This window comes from Microcaecilia unicolor, chromosome 14 (genome assembly GCF_901765095.1).
Source record: "Microcaecilia unicolor chromosome 14, aMicUni1.1, whole genome shotgun sequence".
Taxonomy (NCBI): domain Eukaryota; kingdom Metazoa; phylum Chordata; class Amphibia; order Gymnophiona; family Siphonopidae; genus Microcaecilia; species Microcaecilia unicolor.
The window spans coordinates 22,245,683-22,264,387 of NC_044044.1; the positions used below are offsets into that span (position 1 = coordinate 22,245,683).

Here is an 18,705-nt window from a genome sequence, read left to right on the forward strand (position 1 = left end):
GAGGGGCCAGGATTCGTAGTGCACTGGTCCCCCTCACATGCCAGGACACCAACCGGGCACCCTAGGGGGCACTTTTACAAAAAAAAAAAAAAAAAAAGGTAAAAGAGCTCCCAGGTGCATAGCATCCTTCCCTTGTGTGTTGAGCCCCCCAAATCCCTCTCAAAACCCACTGCCCACAAGTCTACACCATTACTATAGCCCTAAGGGGTGAAGGGGGGCACCTACATGTAGGTACAGTGGGTTTGGGGGGGTTGGACGACTAAGCATTAAGCAGCACAATTGTAACAGGTAGGGGGGGATGGGCGTGGGTCCACCTGCCTGAAGTCCACTGCACCCCCTAACAACTGCTCCAGGGACCTGCATACTGCTGCCAGGGAGGTGGGTATGACATTTGAGGGTGAAAATAAAAAGTTGTGAAACATCATTTTTTTGTGGTGGGAGGGGGTTAGTGACCACTGGGGGAGTCAGGGGAGGTCATCCCCGATTCCCTCTGGTGGTAATCTGGTCATTTAGGGCACTTTTTGGGGCCTTATTTGTGAAACAACAGGGTCCAGGAAAAGTGCCCTAAATTCTAGCTACAAACGCATACTTTTTTCCCATTATCGGCGAAAGGCGCCCATCTCTGTTCGGGTGATAACCATGCCCCAGTCCCGCCTTCACCAGGCCTCCGACACGCCCCCGTCAACTTTGTACGCTTCCGCGATGGAGTGCAGTTGAAAACGTCCAAGTTCGGCTTTCGATTATACCGTGTTATTCGTTTTTGTGAGATAAACGTCCATCTCCCGATTTAGGTCAGAATTTGGGCGTTTTTCTCGTTCGATTATAAGCAGGTTAGAAGTGTAACTTCTTTAGGAATATGTCATTATCAGTGTATCTTTGGGAATAATATAGTTTATGGTTTCCTTTGATTTTTATTTGTTTCTTAATATTGATAACAGGTTTTTAACCTTTTGATGACTTTTTGGATATATGTATTGAATTAGATATCCCTAGGTATGTCTCTCTCATGTTTATTTCTTATTACTTTATTCATATATATGTTAAGATATTTTATATTATTATTTTTATATATTTTCATTACTATAAATATTTCTTTTCCTATTACTCGATCAACAGATATCTTGAGATTTTTCATATATTTATATATGTAATATTTTATAGAAATGTATTTTCTTCATATACAATTTTTTAAAATGTCTATGTATTTTGTATGTACATTTATTCTCAATGTATTTTTTTTTAAAAATCTATAGACCCCTGATGCAGGCCGTTTAGGCCGAAACCTGAATCATGTCGGGTCATCACCATTGTTTTTAGAAGAATTTTGAATACATGTTGATTTGAACACCATCTGTGAGAAATTTCGTTACTCTACTCCTTCCACTTGGTGCCCTTTTCCCAGTAGAGTATTTTGCCTTCTGTTTGCGCCTAACTGATGCCAGTTAGATACTCAAATAGTACTTTTCTATAATGTCCGTGTCAGAGGCGTAGCTAGGTGGGTCATCAGGGCAGTGACTTCTCTCCCAAACAGACTTCCAATGGTGCCATTGCCTATTTTTCATGTGATCTGTCGTGTGAAAAATAGGCACCAGCACCCTCGGCAGTTCGATCTCCACTCCCTCCGACGCCTACGCTTCTGGTCCGCGTACTATTCCAAGGTATGCCCCCGGCCTGCCCCTCGCACTGCCACTTGCCATTGTGTGCACCATGTGGACTTTAAATAGTGACTAAGTGCATGTGTGCGTGCAAAAGCCAGTTGGTCTAATTAGTGGCAATTAACAGCATTAATTAGCAATTATTGCTTGTTTAAGACAATTCATTTGCATGTGGAAATACCCTTATTCTACAATTTGTGTGCCCAAAGTTCTGCACTAAGCTTTTTTTTTTTTTTTTTTTTTAGTGAGTCCACATTTATAGAATCTGAGGTTAGTGTGTGTTCAGGCTACTGAAGTTCCTCATTCATTTGCATGTGGTGGATTTATGGATCGAGTTTATTAAATTACTTAGACATATTCCATCCCAGCTTGATTCGAGGTATCTGTCACTGAGGTTATGTATCTTCCCATTTGCAGGGCCAGTGCAAGGGTTTTACACAACTTAGTGACCCTTCAGCTTTCAGCTCATTATATTAAGTCTCCCCCACCCCCACCCCTTCCTTCTCCATATTGCTTTTTATCCATTATTCTAGGTACCCTTCATTTTAGCCTTGCGCACTGCTTAGATGGTCGTCTCGATCTGCGGTATAGTAAATTCAGAATAAACTTATAAAGGTAATAAATAGAAATAAAACAACACATAGAAAAGAAAATAAGATGATACATTTTTTATTGGACTAACTTAATTCATGTTTTGATTAGCCCATTATAAACCATAAATTCTACTGCTTTGTCACCCTCTTATCTACCGTTCATATCTCCCTGTCTCTCATCCACCCAGCTCCTACGTTTCACACCTTACCCACCCCACCCTCTTCCTGTAAAGACTGTCATTGAAATGCTTTGATGTTTCACTTATAATATACTGTTATTTATCAACATTTGCTTATTTCCGATCTGAAGAAGAAGGGTTACCTTCAAAAGCTAATCAAAAAAATGTTTTAAGTTAGTCCAATAAAAAAGGTATCATCTTATTTTCTTTTCTCTGTTTTGTCTTATTTCTACGTATTACCTTTGAAAAGTGGACTAACTTGGCTACCACATCACTCTACTCAAGGATAAACTTGGAAACAAACGATCTTGGATACTTCCAGGCCTTCACCCAGGCCTCCCTATCCCAGCCTCACCGGCTGTGCTTTTCCTGACCTTTTCTTCACAAACCTTTGTCCAGTTTTGAACAGTCCTTTCTCAGTTCTCTTTCCCTTATCTCACCTCCAGGCTACTTCAGTCCCCAGATAATTTGGAAAGTAAATAAGTGGAGACAGGCTCTGGGAAGGGATTTTTTTTTTCCTGTTCAGATATTGAATCTGCTTTGCGTGTTTCAATCTTTGATACGTTTAAATTGAACCTGCCTCTGTGTGTTACAATCTTCGGGACGTCACCTAATTAGTGGTACTGGTACTGTGTGTGGTGGGGGGACGACGACATGTATCATAGACCCTTGCATAACTCTAGGGAACCTCATTACCCTTTTAAATAAGCAGTGAGAGGTTTTTGTATGTATTACAAGACACTCGGCACCCACAGCTAGGATCAGCTTTTGGAAGAATGAGGTTTTCCAAGTTTAATTCTCGCAGCGACATATATAATCACCTTTTTTCCTCTGAGCCTGTCGTACCCAATGTGTATCCATTGTTTCCTATAGTCCATCCCAAGCTACACAACAACCAAGACCCCCTGGCTTTAAATATTTGAAATGGGAGCTAGCAAAGCCTTTGTGTCCCATTTCTCCTTTCTGTACTTTCCTCCCCACACTAGGCTCATAATCCTGCAGTGCACAGGTATGTTGAGTCTAAGCTCACAACGATGGTCTGAGCTCTTCCCAAGAATAGTCATATGAGGACTGCAAGGGTTCCTCTCTCTCTCCCTGGCTTTACCCAGCAATATGCAGTTTAAAACCCAGAGGCCTGGGGCTTGTAAGTAGAATGGACGAGGAATGGAACATTGCAACGGAGAAAAGTAAAAAGGTACATACCCACAAATAGAAAAGTGAGTGCGATTCCAGAGCCCAGAAGAACAATGACCAGCCATGGAGTGTACCTCATTGTGCTATTACTGTCTTTAGTCTGCATCACCAGGCGAAAAGGGACAGGAAGGCAAGCAGGACATACATGGCTCTCAGGACTGGTCAGGGTCTGCTATGAGGCAGGACACGTGTAGCTCTCAGGACTCAGGCTGCGTCAGGACAAGCTTGGCTCTCAGGACTCGGTCAGGCTCGGTTAGAAGCAAGTCAGGACTCGTGTAGCTTTCAGGTTCTGTCAGAAGCCAGTCAGGACACGCGTGGGTCTCAGAACTCAGTCAGGCTTTGTCAGAAGGGAGGACACATATGGCGCTGGGAACTCAGTCAAGTTCTGTTGGAAGCCAGTCAGGCCACGCTTGGCTCTCAGAACTCAGGTTCCGTCAGAAGCCAGTCAGGACACGCGTGGTTCTCAGAACTCAGGTTCCGTCAGAAGCCAGTCAGGACACGCGTGGCTCTAAGAACTCAGGTTCCGTCAGAAGCCAGTCAGGACATGCGTGGTTCTCAGAACTCAGGTTCCGTCAGAAGCCAGTCAGGACACGCGTGGCTCTAAGAACTCAGGTTCCGTCAGAAGCCAGTCAGGACATGCGTGGTTCTCAGAACTCAGGTTCCGTCAGAAGCCAGTCAGGACACACGTGGCTCTAAGGTTCCGTCAGAAGCCAGTCAGGACACGCGTGGTTCTCAAGATGAGCTGGGCTCCGTCAGAAAACAGACTGCACACGCCTGGTTCTCAGGACAAGTCAGACTCCAAAAGAAGACAGACTGGACATTTGCAGCTTTCAGGAGAGGTCTGCTTGGGTCAGTACGCTGCACTTTTCTGTGGAGTTTGAAGCAAAATCTAACTCCACCTTGATGCACTTGAGGTTCATAAAGGAGAGAAAGAGGGAGGAGACAACATCACAAAGCAAAGCAAACTTTTCTGAGAAGGAGTGGATGAGATAACATTCTCTTTTCATCGTCGAAGAAGGAGTATGGAGCAGGAAACTGTCCTTCCACGTCATTCTTCTGTTGACTTTTCTTTATTTAGTTCTGGGTGTTTTACATTAGATGCAACCAGGTGATATATTGATATATTTTTAGACACTATACTCAACAATACTAATTAATTAAGAAAGTAACTCCATTGGGGAGTGAGTGAGTTGTGTATGAGTGCAGTGTGTATTAATATCCATATCCAACACAATTCATATACTCTTAAACCTATCTTTTCTCCTCCATCTTTCTGTACCATACCCCTCCCAATCTCCTTTCCTCTTACCTATCACATCCTTATTTACCTCCCCATATCCAACACAATTCATATACTCTTAAACCTTACTATTATTATGATTATTACAGTTGTAATATTCTTCTTTCAGGATTTTTGTAATGTTTTTTACTATGTAAGCCGCATTTAACCTGCTGTATGTGGGAAAGCGCGGGATACAAATGTAATAAATACTACTTAATTAATTAATGTGCATGAGTAGAGACTGCATGTGAAAGAAAACCTGAGTGTGTTTCTGAGTATGAGTGCAGTGTGTATGAATGTGTATAAAGTGTGTGTGTGTAGGTATGTGAGTGAAAGTATATGTGCATTTCGGAGTATGAATGTAATGTGTATGTGTGTGAGTGAAAGCATGTGTGTGTTTCTGAGTGTGAGTGCAATATATATGAATGTGTGTAAGGGTGTGTGTTTGTGTGTGTGTGTGCATGCTTCCGATTTTATGTGAGTAAAACCATGAGCACTTCTGTGTGTGAATGCAATGCATATGAATGTGTGTGAGTGAAAGCATGTGTGTGTTTGAGTGTGTATGAACGTGTCTGAATGTGTATGAGTGCAGTGTGTGTCTGCATGTGAGTGAAAGCATGTGTGCATTTCTGAGTGTGAGTGCAATATATATGAATGTGTGTAAGGGGGTGTGAATGTGTGCACGCATGCTTTCATCTTTATGTGAATAAAATCACATGTGCGCTTCTATGTGTGAATGCAATGCATTTGAATGTGTGAGCACATGTGTTTTTCTGAGTGTAAGTGCAGTGTGAGTTTGAGTGAATGCATGTGTGTGTTTCTGAGTGTGAGTGCAATATATATGAATGTGTGTAAGGGGGTGTGAATGTGTGCACGCATGCTTTCATCTTTATGTGAATAAAATCACATGTGCACTTCTATGTGTGAATGCAATGCATTTGAATGTGTGAGCACATGTGTTTTTCTGAGTGTAAGTGCAGTGTGTGTTTGAGTGAATGCATGTGTGCATTTCTGAGTGTGAGTGCAATATATATGAATGTGTGTAAGGGGGTGTGAATGTGTGCACGCATGCTTTCATCTTTATGTGAATAAAATCACATGTGCACTTCTATGTGTGAATGCAATGCATTTGAATGTGTGAGCACATGTGTTTTTCTGAGTGTAAGTGCAGTGTGTGTTTGAGTGAATGCATGTGTGCATTTCTGAGTGTGAGTGCAATATATATGAATGTGTGTAAGGGGGTGTGAATGTGTGCACGCATGCTTTCATCTTTATGTGAATAAAATCACATGTGCACTTCTATGTGTGAATGCAATGCATTTGAATGTGTGAGCACATGTGTTTTTCTGAGTGTAAGTGCAGTGTGTGTTTGAGTGAATGCATGTGTGTGTTTCTGAGTGTGATTGCAGTATTTATGAATGTGTGTGACTAAAGGGAGGGGGTGTATGCAGATATTTTTATGTGAGTAAAATCATATGTGCACTTTTGTGTGTGAATCCAGTGCATGACTGTGTGTGGATGAAGGCACGTGTGCGTTTCTGAGTGTGAGGCGGTGAGTATGAGTGCATCATCTGCATGTGTGTGTAGCAGATCTTTCAGAAAGTGTGTGTCTGAGGGAATCAGTTAAGATGTGTGAAAACTGTGTGTGCTTCTGTATGGGGGGGGGGGGGGATACCATCAGGCAGTGTATGTGTGGTGGGGCCCACCTGGAGTTTATGGAAAGAAAGTCGAAGGGGAGAAACAAGAAAGTGGAAAAACAGGTACCCTGGGATGAGATAGAGGAAAGTTTGAGGGCCATGTTCTATAACTAGGCACCTAAATTTCGGAACGCCCACGAAATGCCCATTTCCCCGCCCCCCCCAACCACACCCCTTTTTTGCCTGCACGCATTAGAAGTTTGGTGCACATCATTACAGAATACGCTTAGCGAGTTGTGGGCCTAAATTCTAATCAGCGCCAATCAGTGATCATTATTTATTTAGAACATTTATAACCCACAGATTCCCACCATGGCGGGCTCTATGTGGCTAACAACATTTATGAAAAGAAAAGCGTACAAATTCAAGGTCGGGGCAGAGAATAAGGAACATCGTGGGAGGGGAGCAAACAACAGGAGACACAAACGGGGGCCGGTTGGAAGTTAAATAACGGAAGAGTATGCTTGACCACATAGATAAGGGACTTCTTGAACAGATTGTTATTGCTTGTTAAGTGCTAATATCGGCACTTAATAGCTTGTTAAGCCAAATAAGTTATACACGGTGTTTCCACGCCGATTTCGGCGCCTAAATCAAAGCGCACTATACAGAACCCGGGGATTTGTGACTAATGTTAACCTATAAAATGTAATTTCTGTGAGTGACAAAACATTTTTTTTTTCTTTTTCAGCGACTGCTTTTGATCCCCCAAGGCAGGTCATGCGGACCGAAACGCCTTTTCTATGCACTGGGCGTCAGGAGCTTTTTAGGAACCTACAGCGCTGTACCCACAGAAGTGGTTTAAGTTAAGTAATTGCTGGATTGCATGTTTACATATATATCCTTAAACACACCTGTGTTTTAGTAAGTGGATAATCTGATGATGGTCATTTCATACTTTCATTACATTTAACTACATTGCATCAAGTACTCTGTATTCAGTTACGCCGGAATCTGTAACCATATGCCTGGAAACATGTAAGCCACACTCAGTGGCGTTCCTAAGTCGGCTGCCACCTGGGGTGGATCGCCGCTGTGCACCCCCCCCCCCCCCCCCCGGGTGCAGCGGCGTCCGTCCCCCCAGGGTGTAGCACGACAGCCCCCCCCCCCCCCCGGTGCAATGACACCGCCTCCACGGCGCATCAACCCCCCCCTCATGGCGCAATGACACCCCCCTCCACGGCGCATCAGACCCCCCCCCCCCCCGGGTGCATTCTTGGCTGCTGGAGGGTACAGAGAGCAGCCGCGCGCCTGTCGGCTCCACTGGCTCCCTGCTCCCTCTGCCCCGGAACAGGAAGTAACCTGTTTCGGGGCAGAGGAAGCAGGGAACCAGCGGAGCTGACAGGCGCGCGGCTGCTCTCTGCACCCTCCAGCAGCGTGCACCCAGGGCGGACTGCCCTTGCTACGCCACTGGCCACACTGAACCTACCAATAGGTGGGGAAATGTGGGATACAAACGCAATAAATAAAATAAATACTTTACTTTCTGCAAATTTGATACGCTTAAACACACAAAAAAAGGTTTATTTACAGTTCTGGAGGCAAGTGATTGAAAGGAGCTTGGATTTGAAATAGCTTTGGGCTCATTTTATATGTTTATCTGATGCCTCCAGGCTTTTTCTTATAGAAGGATTTTTATGTTAGTTGTTTTGTTGCTGCCACGAGTTCTTGTTTTTGTTTGAACTCTTTGGGTTTCTGCCAGGTATCTGGGACCTGGATTGGTCACTGTGGGAAACAGGATGCTGGGCAAGATGCCAGATTTCTAAGCAGCTTCTGACACTGTGGACCACAATATCATGCTAGCTTGACTGACAGAAACAAGATATCAGTGGCAAACTACTGGTATTACTGATAGATAGAATCTGAATCAGACATACTGTTTGGCAGCAGCTTATTGCTACCTTGGGCACTGACCTGCAGGGTACCACAAGGATCCACTAGCCGAGTTGATTCACTCAACAGACATTCATTCTGGATAACATGCAGCTATTCATACTCACTGAGACAGACTTACTTATAGCTCTGAATAAACTGACTGCCTGTCTAAAAGCAATTCAAGAACAGTCTAAAACCAATAAACATTGCCTAAACCCAAGTAAAACAAGAGCCCCTGTGGGTCCCAAATGCAAGCGGTAACATATTGAATGTCAACATCAAAAGAACATAAGCTACTGAAGAAATAACTAACTTCCGCAAATCTCTGAAGACACATCTCTTCCAAAAGGCCTACAAAGAAAACACATAACCTACGAAACTACCTCAACAATCCACACAGTTATTACAGTTCACCTATATCCTACCTAACACCTTCCATCTATCTTCCTTTACCTAATCTTCAAACTTTAATAATTGTATCTGTTACCATGAAATGATTATGACTATCTTCCCTCACCTAATCTTCAAACACTAAGAATTGTACCTGTTATCACGAGATGATTATGTCATACTCTGTAAGCCACATTGAGCCTGCAAATAGGTGGGAAAATGTGAGATACAAATGCAATAAATAATAATAATAATAATAGAACTGGAAAAGGTGCAGCGAAGGGCGACAAAAATGATAGCGGGGATGGAATGACTTCCCTATGAAGAAAGACTAAGGAGGCTAGGGCTTTTCAGCTTGGAGAAGAGATGGCTGAGGGGAGACATGATAGAGGCATATAAAATAATGAGTGGAGTGGAATAGGTGGATGTGAAGCGTCTGTTCGCGCTTTCCAAAAATACTAGGACTAGGGGGCATACGATGAAACTACAGTGTAGTAAATTTAAAACAAATCAGAGAAAACGTTTCTTCACCCAATGCATAATTAAACTCTGGAATTCGTTGCCGGAGAACGTGGTGAAGGCGGTTAGCTTGGCAGAGTTTAAAAAGGGGTTAGATGGTTTCCTAAAGGACAAGTCCATAAACCACTACTAAATGGACTTGGGAAAAATCCACAATTCCAGAAATAACATGTATAGAATGTTTGTACGTTTGGGAAGCTCGCCAGGTGCCCTTGGCCTGGATTGGCCGCTGTCATGGACAGGATGCTGGGCTCGTTGGACCCTTGGTGTTTTCCCAGTGTGGCATTACTTATGTAATTATGGGACAGAGCGAAGGTCCATCAAGCCCAGTATCCTGTTTCCAACAGTGGCCAGCCCAGGTGACAAGTACCTAGCAAGATCAGAGGACAGTAAAACAGATTTTATGGTGCTTATCCTAGAAATAAGCAGTGTATTTTCCCAAGTCCATCTTAACAATGGCTCATGGACATTTCTTTTAGGAAATTATCCAAACCTTTTTTAAACCCTGCTAAACTAACTGCTTTTTACCACATTCTCTGGCAACGAAGTCCAGAGTTTAGTTACTTGTTGAGTGAAGAAATATTTTCTCCGATTCATTTAAAATGTACTACTTAGTAGCTTCATTGCATGCCCCCTAGACCTAGTAGGTTTGGAAAGAGTAAACAAGTTATTCACATCTACCCGTTCCGTTCCGCTCCGCTCAGTATTTTAAAGACCTCTATCATATCTCCCCTCAGCCGTCTCTTCTCCAAGCTGAAGAGCTCTAGTCACTTTAGCCTTTCCTCGTAGGGAAGTCGTCCCATCCCCTTTATCATTTTCATTGCCCTTCTCTGTATCTCTGCTATATCTTTTTGAGATACGGTGACCAGAGCTGCACACAGTATTCAGACGCAGTCGCACCATGGAGCGATACAAAGGCATTATAAACATCTTCATTTTGTTTTCAATTCCTTTCCTAAGAATTCCTAACATTCTATTTGCTTTCTTAGCCACCGCTGCACACTGAGCAGAGGGTTTCAACATATCATCAACAATTACACCTAGATCCTTTTCCTGGGTGGTGACTCCTAATGTGCAACCTTGCATCATGTAGCTATTGTTTTGGGTTCCTCTTTCCCACATGCATCATTTTGCATTTGCTGACATTAAACGTCAGCTGCCATTTGGATGCCCAGTCTCCCAGTCTCATAAGGTCCTCTTGCAAATTTTTTTTTTGTAATTCCTTTTGGGAACTATGAAATGTGCTTTAAAACACAGGTCATGAACCTAGGAGTACAGTTGGACTCAACAGTTAAGCTGATCCCCAAAATCCAAGCAACCTTCAGAGCTGCTTCTATCATCTGAAATATCTATGCAGCCTCTCGCTGTACATCAAGAAGGCGAGTCTTGTCACAGTGGTTCGTGCCATGATAACATCAATGCACTCCACTTTGGTCTGTCTATAAAGAGTTTGCACCAGTTCCAATTGATTCATAATGCTGCAGCAAGTCTGATAGAATATTATAAGTGACGTCATCACTTCTCACTATTTCTGCAAAAATTCCATTCTTGTAAAATACAGGGATACATTTAAAACTCTATCTCTGTCCTTCAAGACCCTTAAGGAAAATGGGCCAGAGTACTTAAAGAACAAGATCTCCCTCTACACACCATCAAGCTGACTAAGGTCCTTCCAAGGAGTATCACTAGCCACATCTTCTCCCAAGAATATCACAGGATGTGACACTCGCCAACGAGCCTTCTCAAAGTAGCCACCACATTCTGGAATGCACTCCCTGAAAGGATTCACATAACACAGGAAGCAGGTGAAAACTCTTCTCCCAACCTTCTGATGGAGAAAGCAACTAACTACATATAGTAACATAGTAGATGACGGCAGAAAAAAGACCTGCACGGTCCATCTAGTCTGCCCAACAAGATAAACTCATATGTGCTACTTCTTGTGTATACCTTACCTTGATTTGTATCTGCCATTTTCAGGGCACAGACCGTAGAAGTCTTGCCCAACACTAGCCCTGCCTCCCAAACACCAGCCCCGCCTCCCAATCTCGGCTAAGCTTCTGAGGATCCATTCCTTCTGAACAGGATTCCTTTATGTTTATCCCACGCATTTCGGAATTCTGTTACTGTTTTCATCTTCACCACCTCCCGTGGGAGGGCATTCCAAGCATCCACCACTCTCTCCGTGAAAAAATACTTCCTGACATTTTTCTTGAGTCTGCCCCCCTTCAATCTCATTTCATGTCCTCTAGTTCTACCGCCTTCCCATCTACGGATGTAGCTACTTAACACACTTATTGCAACAGAGTGCTTACCCCACATATACCTTTTACCCCCTAAGCCCCCTAAGCTGTCTATTAAGATGTTTTAATATGTGTTGTGTTGACATTGGAAGTAACGTTCTAGGTTATACTTTGTACTGTCTTTTGAAATTTTGTTAATATTTAAATGTTTATTGAAACGCTCAATTCAACCATCAGTTCCAACATTACAACATCCATTTTTGTCATTAAACATTAAAATTTACACCAACGTTAAGCCCTCCTACCCCATACCCTTCCCTACTCACTCCCCACCTTCTATCCCAGTCCAGCTCCTATAGGTGTAGCCATCAGCTTCCTTATTCCACCACTTCCATCCCTGACACCTCATTGTTTCTACAGGGCACCAGAAATAAGCTGAACAGTAACCATCCATCAGTTCTTCCCTCATTCCCACTCTGCCCCCCCATATACTTCTCTTCCCCTTTAACCCATCCCCACCAAATCTCTCCATCCATCTCACAGATAGTAGAGATTCTATCTACCCAACACCCCTTTAATCTACTTCATTCCTCCTCATCTGTGCCATATTTCCCCTTCCGTTTATCCGTCAGCTTCTCCGTCTCTCCCTTTCATCCTAACCTGTTTTTACAGTCTGCTATGAAAGGCGTCTGGAATTTCTTCCGCTTAGCCACTATCTCACACGGGAGCAGGCGGCAGCTAAACCCATCCTTCGTAACTTCCCCTTCCTAGAAGGTAGTCCTAACCAGGGCTTTTTTTGAGGGGGTAGATTAGGGTACTGAGTACCGGCACCTTTTCCGTTGTCTGCTAAAATTAACCCATGGACCCCAAGTTTTAATGAAAGAGCTCAGACTCTACACACCAATTCTACCTTGTCATAGGTTCTGTGACTGGTTGCAGGGGGACTGGCTATTGTGGGGTGGGTCCCTCAGTGATCACCTCACCCCTGAAGGGTGGCCTGGCATTTGAGTACCGGCACTTTTTTTTACTAGAAAACAACTCACTGGTCCTAAAAATCACTTCTTCGGTTCCACCTGCACCTGGATCCCCATACAGGACTGCATAATTCTTATCACTTTCACCCAAAATTTATTTATTTATTTTTTGCATGTGGGGGGGTGTCCACCAGATATGTATGAAACTACCCCACTTCTCCACACTGTCACCAGCAGATCCCTAAGGCATCCGGTATGTGCTCTGTAGTCACTTTGGCATTAAATACTGCCAAATATTCATTTTACTTAATCAGGGTGTGTGAGGGTGAGTGAAGTAGAATGAGGTAATAGAGAGCAAGGCCAGCTTATCAGTAGGTGAACTAGGTGGTCAGCTAAAGCACCAGAGTCTGAGGGGCATCATTTGGGAGGTGTCCGTGTCAGCATTATCAGGCAACTGCATGTCCTTGCTTCTTGATGGGTCCGTAAGGATAAAGATAAAAGACACCCATTGAAGAAAAGAGCAGCCGCTTATGTCAGCCCCTGGTCCATTCCTACCCTTCACTCATTACTGACGCTGGGGCCAATCATATAAACACTTCCTCACCCCTGCCCTCCTTAACACAGCCTGCAAAAGAACAGTTCCGACTCACTCATGCTGGAGCCGGTGCCTCTCCTGCAGTTCAAACATTTCATCAGAACTGTGAGAGAGGGAGAACAGTGGAGAGACTCTAATGGTAGCACAAGCAGCTGGGACAGAATCAACAGAGAGAAGAGGGAGAGGGATCTGGGAGGCAGGCAGGAGAACCATTAAGCTCTGTGGGGGGAGGGGGAGGGCAGGTTGCAGTGAAATAGAGACTCAGAGATTGGGGAAGGGGAGAATACAGAGATTTGGGGTATGGTTGGGGGGGGGGAGAATGGAGACGAAGGGATTGGGTTGGGGGGCAGAGAAAGTAGGCACAACGGGATCAGGACTAGGGGATTGGATGTGGAAGAAGGGAGACAGAGTGGAGGAGAATGAGTGGGGTGTCTGTGGCTGTTACAGGACTGAATGTTAATTAACCTTTCAGATACTACCAGGACTATGAAACAAGCTAAAATAACAGACTTCAAACACATTTAAGAAAGATTTTCTTCAGTTAGGGTTTCTTTTACCAAGCTGCGGTAAAAGGGGCCTTGCGGAGACATCAGTGCACGGGTTTGCCGCTCACCAAGGCTGCCTTTTATTACCGGGGGTAAAATGCTTTTTTCTGTGAAGGGGAAGGAAATGGCCATGCGCTAAGCAAAGGATTTGGCACGCAGCCATTTCTTGAGCGAGCCCAGCAGTAATCCAAGGCTTGTATACCACGCTAATCCCATCTTGAGGTTCAAGACGTTTTACAAACAGAATCTCATAGTACGATAAAATCATCTAAAAAAAATCATTCTTAAAATTTATCAAACAGAAATGCTTTTAAACTCTTGCATAATTGCATATAATTCGTTATAGATCTGATATGCAAAGGAAGAGCATTCCAGATTGAAATAGCCCGAAGCGAGAACGTTGTATCATATTGACGTTTAAACTGCACACCTCTAAATGAGGGCAATTTTGATAACAACTTGTCCCGTACCCGAGAAAAAAAAACAAAAAAAGACTCAGAAAAAAGTTGTACCAACAACTCAGAAGTACTAGCATATAATACATAGAAAATTATACAAACTTTTGAAACTAATGCGTGCTTGAAGGGGAAGCCAATGAAGTCACTTCACGTCATAGAGATACTATCGTACTTCTTCAAACGAATAACTAAATATGCTGCTGTATTTTGAATCAGTTGTAATTTGTGTAAATGTTTAGCATTCAATCACACATATAGAGAATCGCAGTAATCCAAACGGGACAACACCAACATTTGAACTAGTAAGGTAAAATGTAGTTCAAAGAATTAAGATCTAATCATGTGTAATTTTCGCATACGATAGAATGTTCGTTTCCACAGGCTATTAACCAGTGAATCAAATGTAAGTGAAGAATCCAGAAACTCTAGACTCCTTATCCACCTTTAAGGTTTTACCACTGGTCGATAACACAGTAGTAGGAATAATCGAAGAATCATTAGAAAACCATAACACTTTTGGATTTAATTTAAGAAAATTCTCTAAAGCCCAATGCTGAATTTTATCTACTCAACGAGAGACTCTGACAAAAGTGTCAACCAGAGTTTATTTATTTACAAGGATTAATTTACTGCCTTATTCAAGACATTCACCCCAAACAGTGTACAGCAAGAAAAACTGAACATACGGCATAAGTGATCGCAACATGATTAGCAATGAATGTCTTTTGATAAGCTGCAAGACACATAACACACTGCCAGCTCGTAATTTCCATCTGGCAATGCAAGTGCACCATTATATGAGATCCAAAGAGCTGAAAGGGGAAGAGCTTGAACAGAAAATCTGTGGGAATCACTTTAGAAATTCAAGGGCGTAGTCATAATTTTTTATAATTTCCTGAGGAGTGGGGGGGGGGGGGGGGTTGGGTGGAATTTAAGAAATATAATTATTCGACCAGTTCAGAAAGCGAATTGGGTGAGATTTTGACAGAGAAGCAGTGGGAAATGATCTCTGAAGAGGGAACAAAAGTCTCCCAGGGCACCCTTATAATTTCATAAGCCTGTATCCTCTTCTGTTTAAGTTGTCTCTTCTCCAAGCAGAAGAACCTTACCCTGTTTAATCTTTCTTCATATCCCCCTCATTACTTTTCTCACTCTTCTCTAGACTTTCTTTCCGTTTCAGTTCTTCTGTGTCTTTTTGATATGAAGCAACCAAAATGCACACAACACTCACTTGGTCACACCATAGATCAATACACAGGGATTATCATATTTGCGGTTTTGTTTGCTTTTCCTTTCCAAGTAATTTCTAACATTCTGTTTGTTTGGGGTTTTTTTGGCCATTACCACACACTGAGCTGAGGATTTCAATGTATTGACTATGACGACACCTAGATCCTTTTCCTGCTTGTTACCCCCTGATATGAAACCCAGCATCGTGCCCTCATAGTTGGGATTATTTTTTCCTATGTACATAAATTTCTTCTGCTATTTAAATTTATTGATGTATTTGTTTTAATTTAAAAACTCTCCAAATTGCCTGAGGTGAGTTACAAAGAAACATACAATCCATTTCAATACATTAAACTGTCCAGTTCCGCAGTCTTGCAAGGTTCTTTTTTAACCCCTCATAGTCCACTTGTGTTGTACCAACTTTGAATAAGTTCATGTTATTTGCAGAATTGATATCTCTACTCTTTTCCAGATCATTAATGAGTGTATTAAAGGAACACCGTCCAGATTCCTGGGGCAGTCCATGATTCTCCTCTCCTTTATTTCATCAATAAACAAGTATTTTTAAGATCCAACTCTCCAGGTTTTGTTTTGCCGTGGTCAAATATCCCACTTTCTTCTATACCCATGATTCTCCTCTCGCCATTTTCAAAAATGGCCCAATAGTCCTACTCTCTGTTTCCTACCCTCATGATTTTAATTTCTTGAGGTGTCTCTCAGAAATGCTTTCTGAAATCCAGATACTTTATATCAATCACCACCCAAGCTGCAAAGGACTCAAATACAAATCAACCTACGCATCCAGTTTCTCTTATATAAGCAAGCAACTATGGAACGCACTACCAATCACCGTGAAAACAACATACGACCACCTAAACTTCCGGAAACTCCCAAAGACTAACCTGTTCGAAAAGGCATACCCCAACGATCCAACCTAAATGCCTTAACCCCACAACACAACAATATAAAAGTTCGTACTGGACACAACCTAACTCTTCCCCTTATGACCCCCAGTGTGTTTTATCACACCTGATCATTACTTTGTCATAACCTCACTTTCTATTTGTTCATACCAGTCTTGGAAATTGCCTCTACTGTACTATGTAAGCCACATTGAGCCTGCAAATAGGTGGGAAAATGTGGGATACAAATGTAACAAATAAATAAATTAGCTCTTCCCATAGATGCCAGCTCTGTGGATTCACACCTAATATTGAGCAGGCTTCTTCATTGTGTCCAGAGAGAGAGGTGATTTGTAATGTGTTTAGTACCCCCAATCATTTTGAAAGTTGACTCCTATGGCTCGTCCTTATCCATATGATTACTCACATTGTAAAAAAAAAAATGATAAAGGGGATGGAACTCCTCCTGTATGAGGAAAGGCTAAATAGGTTAGGGCTCTTCAGCCTGGAAAAGAGACGGATGAGGGGAGATATGATTGAGGTCTACAAAATTCTAAGTGGTGTAGAACGAGTAGAAGTAAATCGATTTTTTTACTCATTCCAAAAGTACAAAGATAGGGATACTCGAGGAAGTTACATGGAAATACTTTTAAAACTAACCTATTCAAAAAGGCATACCCCATCGATCCAACTTAAATGCCTGATCCCTGCAACACAACATAACTGAAGTACGTAATGGACAAAACCCAACTCTTCCATTAGACGATTCTTTACTGTGGCTGTGCCACATGAACTTTATCTTACCACAGCGTCACTTTGTATTTGTTCTCACCGGAGTCTGCAAACGCCTCTTCGGAACTATGTAAGCCACATTGAGCCTACAAATAGGTGGGAAAATGTGGGATACAAATGTAACAAATAAATAAAATAAATAAATAAAACAAATAGGAGGGAATATTTTTTCACTCAATGAATAGTTAAGCTCTGGAACTCTTTGCCAGAGAATGTGGTAACAGCAATTAGCATATCTGGGTTTAAAAAAGGTTTGGCCAAATTCCTGGAGGAAAAATCCATAGTCTGCTATTGAGACAGACATTGGAAGCAACTGCTTGTCCTGGGATTTGTAGTATGGAGTGTTGCCACGGTTTGGGCTTCTGTCAGTTACTTGTGACCTGGCTTGACAGTATGACTGTTCTTATGTTAAAAAAAATTCTAGGCACAGAGGATGTAACCTGCACTATTCCCCTGAACTATTACTGACCCAAAGGCAGTATATCAGATCCCAACCCCTTTCCCAATGCATGATGTTATTATGGGGTGCCCTTCCCTCTGAGCCTGTACTGGATTGACCCAATGTCTTAGCATGACAATAGAGGGCGCTCTTCCCTCTGAGCTGGTACTGGCCTAGTGTCTCAACAGGGGGCACTGCTCCCTTAAACTAGTACTGGCCCAGTCTCCCCACATGGTAGTCCTCGACCTATCACAGAACCAAGGGGTGCTGTGTACTCGGTAGACATTAACCCCCAGTTTCTATGTTGTGCGACTTGCATTGCGTGTACGAATCTGAGCGGATTCTGACTTGCACATGCAACTCAATTGGTTCACAAGTCAATCAGCTCCGATAATTGGATGTTAAAGAGCAATTATCAGCACTAATTGGCACTAATTAGAATTTATGTGCACTACTCACTAAGCGTATTCTATAAAGTAGTCTATGTAAATTTTACGTGGATCTCAAAAGGGGGTGTGGCCATGGAAGGAACACGGCCAGGTTGTGGGCGTTCTTAAAATTTACGTGCAGTGTTCTAGAATAACCCGTTCCATGCCTAAAGTTAAGCGTGGGCATTGACACCAGGTTTTCACTGGTGTAAACAATTGCGCCTAAATTTTAGTTGAGTGGACAGCATTACACATATTCCATAAACCACACCTAAAATTAGGCGCGGTTTATAGAATATGCATGGTCACATTTTCCACCCGTGCTGATTTTTTTCAGCGACAAATATAGAACCTGTTGTCAAAGCTAAACTCTGGTACAAGCTGTACAATTATCACACCTGTGGACTTAACCCTCCATTGTCCCAGGTACAAACATAGGGCCCTGTTTAGAAGGAATGGTTCTGCGGAATCTTAGCGGAGATTGGGTGGCGACGCTGGTAATTGGGAAGCGAAACAGTGCTGGGCAGACCTCTACGGTCTACTACCTAATCGAGACTGAATAGATAGGGATGGGCTTGAGTGTAAATTTTAAGGGGCTTCGACGTTAGCTCCAGAACTTAGTACAAGAAGCGTGCTGGGCAGACTTCTACGGTCTACACCCTGAGAATGAGAAGGACAAATCAAACTCGGGTATAAAGTATCACATACCATGTAA

General features: G+C 42.7%; 1 protein-coding gene across 1 annotated transcript in view; it reads right to left on the reverse strand.

Moving 5' to 3' along the window:
- LOC115457015 (mucin-16-like) overlaps positions 1-18,705 on the reverse strand; it is a 139,250-nt gene that overhangs the window by 111,364 nt on the left and 9,181 nt on the right. The window contains 1 exon segment of the mRNA XM_030186440.1: positions 11,035-11,159. Within this exon segment, the coding sequence (XP_030042300.1) occupies positions 11,035-11,159 (125 nt within the window).